This window comes from Drosophila subobscura, chromosome E (assembly GCF_008121235.1).
Source record: "Drosophila subobscura isolate 14011-0131.10 chromosome E, UCBerk_Dsub_1.0, whole genome shotgun sequence".
Taxonomy (NCBI): domain Eukaryota; kingdom Metazoa; phylum Arthropoda; class Insecta; order Diptera; family Drosophilidae; genus Drosophila; species Drosophila subobscura.
The window spans coordinates 13,149,517-13,155,179 of NC_048531.1; the positions used below are offsets into that span (position 1 = coordinate 13,149,517).

At 44.3% G+C, this 5,663-nt stretch overlaps 2 protein-coding genes across 2 annotated transcripts; both read left to right on the plus strand.

Moving 5' to 3' along the window:
- The first annotated feature begins 1,946 nt into the window (after positions 1–1,946).
- Positions 1,947–2,611, plus strand: LOC117892747 (uncharacterized protein C18orf19 homolog A-like). The gene has a single exon (XM_034799171.1). The coding sequence runs from the start codon at positions 1,991–1,993 to the stop codon at positions 2,609–2,611; it is 621 nt and encodes a 206-aa protein (XP_034655062.1). The 5' UTR covers positions 1,947–1,990.
- A 1,958-nt stretch (positions 2,612–4,569) lies between these two features.
- LOC117889718 (protein FAM210A-like) lies at positions 4,570–5,294 on the plus strand (the record flags this gene model as incomplete). Its single annotated transcript, XM_034794139.1, has 1 exon — positions 4,570–5,294. A coding segment is annotated over one exon (606 nt), but the record flags the coding sequence as incomplete, so codon positions are not given.
- Positions 5,295–5,663: the final 369 nt, after the last annotated feature.

A 5,663-nucleotide genomic window follows, 5' to 3' on the forward strand; every position in this document is an offset into this window, starting at 1 on the left:
TTTTCGGAGTTAAATTCCACGCCAAGAACCTACTTTGCGCGACTACTTAGCGTGGCATTCCATCACTCCAAACAGCTCCTAAAACACATTAAATTCTCCCCTAATTACCTACTTTATTAGCATTTATAATCACCTGGCTTATCTGTGCCACAGTTCGAGTCAATCCCCGCCAGACAATGGCGCCCCCAGGCGGTGCTCTCCCTCGTAATTCCCACTGCTATCGTTAACACTTACCAAAACTACATGGAAAAAGCACAAGCACGGGGAGAACTATCTGCAGGAATTACAATTTATTTTAATTTTGCCACTCTGACACGCCCACACACGGCCGATAAGCCACGGGAATTATGTATGCAAATGCAAGTGGCAAAAGTAATAGAAGAAAGGAGAGTGGAGAAAGAGGGAAAGAGGGAAGAGCAGGAGGAGCAGCTTACATACTTATCATCCCGAGGCGACACCTTATAATGAATACTAATTCGCTCATTAGTTGCTGTGGCGCTGACGTTGTCGGGAAAACATTATTTCCACTTAACGTGAAATGCTACCTGCTTGAAGCAAAAGTTGCTGGCATGCCACACATATGAATTATTAAAGTTAATTAAGTGAGTGTGACAGTGTGTCGGTTAAAGGAATGAAGAACGAAAAAACCTCGAGCCTTCCTCTGCATATGAGACTTTACGAGGTGTTTCTCCTCCTCCGCCTCCTCCTCCTCCGCCTCCGCTGCTGCTGCTGCTGGCTGGAGATAATTAAGAATTTAATTATTTACACACACACAGACAGAGTGCTCTGTTTTATTAACTAAGACAAATACACCCACAGAGAGCGGAACACATATTAGAAGGCGGCTTTCCTTTTCTGCTTGATTTGAAGGCAGCGACAGTGGCGGTCCATTCAATGTTCATAAATTCCGCATCAAAGCTGTGCACAGTGGGTAGGAGAAGGGGTTGTGCTGCTCATAGGTGTGGGTGGGGTTCTGCACTCTTCACTTTTCATTGTGTTTCAAAATGTTTGCCCCTGCGGCGTTCACGTTTTATTTGTTTGCCTCGTGTCAACGTCTCCTAATTGAGGGTGTTGGTTCGAACCAGTTCCCTGTCCGCTGTCCACTCACTGTTTGTGTGTACTTTATACGCATTGCCATTTAATTATGTACACGTTTACTTTTATCCCCCCCAATGTTCCATGCCATGTCCCCTTTGAGTGTTGTGCACACAGCGGCGTCCCAGTGATGACAGTTTTTGTGCTCAATTTTTCCAACGAATCATCGACATGTGCAATGTCGCCTTTCACTTTCACACACAAAAAATGTTGGCTAATTATGTACGTGTGCCTGTCAACAAGTTGCCTGACAAATGGCCAAACAATATGTGCAGAAATGTTGATTTAATAGCTGTCAATACCAGCACCAGCGCTGAACAAAAGCAAGGGAAAGATCTAAGGAACTCCCACCATCCACTGTCACTGTTACTTTTACTCAAAGAAATGCGTAAATTGCTAATCTGATCTGAACATCTGCTGCTTATCCAACAACAACCCCAAAAACTTGAACCCTATTCAAAAGGGAATAAGCAATAAGAGGAATGCTGGGATTTGTGCATAGGAACAGATCTTGGGCAGCGCAGTCGGCACACGCAGAGCGTTAAAAGCTTCGTGTAGCTTCAGGCCTATGCACAGAGAACCGTCCCAGCGGCAGAGAAAGAGCTGCGCGCAGCTGCAGAGAACGAACTTCGAATTCCCGGTGCACACTTGATCGACTGCGCGCAGCGACAGAGAAGCAAGAAACGTTTTTGACTTCGTGTCTGTTCTGTGTGCATACAAACGCACTGAAATATGTGTGTGCAATACATGGAAATAATAGTCATGGAATTAATATTTGTCTGAGCTGTGTGAAACATGTAGACGAAAAGCAGGGCAACCTCGAGAATATCAGTCAAAGGAACATGCAAAAAATATTCATCAACAATCAACAGAGCAAAAGCTAACAGTGCCAGCCATGTCACAGCTCTGGCGGCTCCTTGGCCAAGGTGCACAGCAGCAGCGGATATTTGCGAGCTTGTTGACTACGAAGACAAACACAAGATGTTTCCTTTACGGCGGCAGCAAACTGGCCACAGCTCAGGGGACGATAACGGCAGCCGCCACGCGCCACAGAAGCCTTTGCCAAAAGTCCGCACAGCCAACTCCAGCCTGCAATGCATCCAACATGGGGCTGTTCGCCAGGTTCAGGCACATGTATAAAAAATATTGGTATGTCCTCATTCCTGTGCATTGGGTGACATCGGCTTGCTGGCTGGTCGGCTTCTACTTTCTAGCCAAAAGCGGTGTGGATGTGCCCGCGCTGCTGCAGTATGCGCATCTGAGCGAGAATATCATTGAGAAGGTGCAGTCCTCCGACAAGGGACACTATGCCATCGCCTATCTGTGCTACAAGGTGGTAACGCCACTGCGTTACGCAGTCACATTGGGCACCACGACATTGTCGATCAAGTATCTGGTGGCACGGGGCTACATCAAGCCGGTTCCGACCAAGAAAGAACTGCTTAAGATGTACGAGGAGAAAAAGGCAACGCGAAGCGCCAAGGCGGACAATTCCGAGAAGGATGGGAAAAAATGATCGGCATGCCCTCTGACTGAGGAATAAGCCACACCAGAAACTTCTCTGTTAGTTTGATGTTGGTTCGCTGTTCAGTTCTCTGTTAGTTATCAGTTAGTTATCTGTTAGTTCTCTGTTATGTTATGAAATCGTTTGAGCTCGCCCCGCAGAGGCACCACGACCAGACACACACAAGCACAAATACGGCTACCAGCCGTAAATTAAATTAAATTACAATTATGCTCTATGCCATTTAATTATTTACAAAAGCAACAACCTCAAAAGCTTAAGCCCTTGGCAAAAAGGAATGAGCAATAAGTGAAATGCTCGGATCAGTGCACTATGGGGCATTTGACCACTTTTTGTGGCATTAATTAATAACTTCCAAACGAAACATTATTTTTTGATTTAGTTTTTTGATATGAGTTTATAATAGTGAAAGGAAGGTATGTTGAAAAAATGGGCGTGGCACCGCCTTTTCTTCAGGGTAAAATCGAATTTTTATTTTATTTTTAAATTGAATTAAACAAATAATGATGGGAATATGTAAAGCAATGCCATATTAAACTAAAAAAGTTGTGCCCGGATTTTTAAAAATTTTAAAGTAGAAGATAATCGGATTTTTACATTGACTTCCTTGTATACGGCAAGCAGCTTCTTTTCTTTAATTTGTTGAATGTTGGACACAATAGCACTGCACGTCAGTGCAGATATACTGGAAATGTCTCAACGTTATTATAATTGCACGATTGAGCACGAATTGATCCAACCTGCACAGTTTTTACGATTTGTTTCAATTTTTCCGTGGAATTGTTCAATTTAATCGACAAACCGTGAAAAAAGTTCTTCAAAGGGTCTACAAATATCCCTTATCGGTCTCAAAGCTAGTGACAGGTATTACCACTTAAATGCAATGCAAATCGACATCTTCTTCCACAACTTTCTTCTTCACTGAGTTTAACATTGCAAACAACTCCGAATTTCCAAACTTTAGGTTATGTAACGAAAACTTAAATATCTCCGAAGACGCAGAAAAGCGCAAGAAAAAGTAACATAAATTGGATTAAGAATTGAAAACTCTACAATATCTATGCAGTTTATTGCTTCCGGCGGGAACCGAACACTTTGTAAGTCTATTCAAAGACAAATTTTCGTCATAAATATGGACTTGTTAAAAAACTAGCCATTAAACATATTATGAGGTTAATTTTTTAATTTCAAACTCACAAACAACTTTTTAATACCTGTCTGAATCAAGTATGTTGTAAAAAATTTACTTAAATTGGTAAATTTAGCAATTTTTGCACTTTAAACTTCATAAAAAAAATCAGTTTTCCGATAACTTTATATTGTTCGTAGCAAACAGCTGACTTTAACAGCTGTTATCTTAACAGTGGTGCGCACTGTTAATTTTCTGGGTATGTAACATTACGGACTGATGTTATCCCTATGAATATCCGTTAAAAAAATATTACTTTTTTGACTTTTGACAAATGAGTTTCGGCCAGGAAAAGTGGTCAAATGCCCCATAGTGCAGTGCACAGAAAAAGATCTCGGGCAGCGCAGTCGGTACACGCAGAGCGTTAAAAGCTTCGTGTGGCTTCGGCCCATCACTGAGAACCGCCGCAGTGGCAGAGAAAGAACTTTGAACGACTGCGCGCAGCGGCAGAGAAGCAAGAAACGTTTTTGACTTCTGTGTGCATCCAAACGCACTAAAAGATGTGTGTGCCATGCCTGGAATTAATATTCATAGAATCATACTTGCCTGTGAAAAGCAGGGCAACATAGACAATATCTGTCAAACGAACGAGCTAGAAGTATTCATCAGCAGTCAGCTCAGAGTAACAGCTTCTGTCTTCTGCTGGCTCCAAAACTCAACTCAACCATAATGCCAGCCATGTCACAGCTCACGCGGCTCATCGGACATGCAGCACAGCAGCAGCGAAAACTTGCGAGCTTTTTGTTTATGAAAACAAACACAAGAATCCAGCTTTTCGCTGGCAGCAGCTCGCCAACAGCTCAGGCAGCCACACGCTACAGAAGCCTTTGCCAAAAGTCCGCACCGCCCACGCCAACACCAGCCCCAGCAGCAGCACCAGTGGCCAGCAGCAGCAGCCACCAGCAACAAGACAGACTCCATCAAGACCTCTGACTTGTTTGGGGATGCCACCAACATGGGGCTGTTCGTGAGGTTCAGGCACATGTACAAACAGTATTGGTATGTCCTCATCCCCGTGCATTGTGTGACATCCATGTGCTGGTTTGGCGGCTTCTACTATCTCTCCAAAGTCGGCGTGGATGTGCCCGCGCTGCTGCAATACGCTCATCTGAGCGATACAATTATCGAGAGGGTGCAGTCCTCCGACATGGGACACTTTGCCATCGCCTTTCTGTGCTTTAAGGTGGTGACGCCACTGCGTTACTCAGTCACATTGGGAGGCACGACGTTGTCGATCAAGTTTTTGGTGAAGCGGGGCTACCTCAAGCCGATTCCGAGCAAAAAGCAGCTGATTAAGATGTACGAGAAGAAGAAGGCAACACGCCGCGCCAAGGCGGACAAGGAAGAGAAGGATGGGAGCAAGTGAGCGGTCTGCCCTCTGACTGAACTACACCCGAAGCTCCTCTGTTAGTTGACTGTTCACATAAGCTGTTAGGCTTATGTTAGTTGTCTGTTAGTTCTCTGCGCGGCCCAAGCAAAGGCAGACAGGGATGCCAGCAGTAAATTAAATTTAGCAGTTTGTATACATTTTTAAATGTAAGAGCATCTGTAGCATTTGTACTAACGATAACCATCATGGCAACATTTCTAATTATTTCGCAACTCAAAGATTTTGCTCATCTGCTGCTGACAGCAAAATGTTTGTCTAATGAAAAACACAAACCTCGTCGTAGTCCCCCGTGCGGAGGCGTGAAGAATCAACAGCAAATGGCAAAAGCAACGCGGCACGCATCAACTGGCGACATCGACAAGCAGGACGACGACGACTAGCAGGCTGGCAGGCAGCATCACGTGGCAACAACAATGCCATAAATAACAAAGGCAAATGTTGCAGCACACTCCTCTCATGGGGAG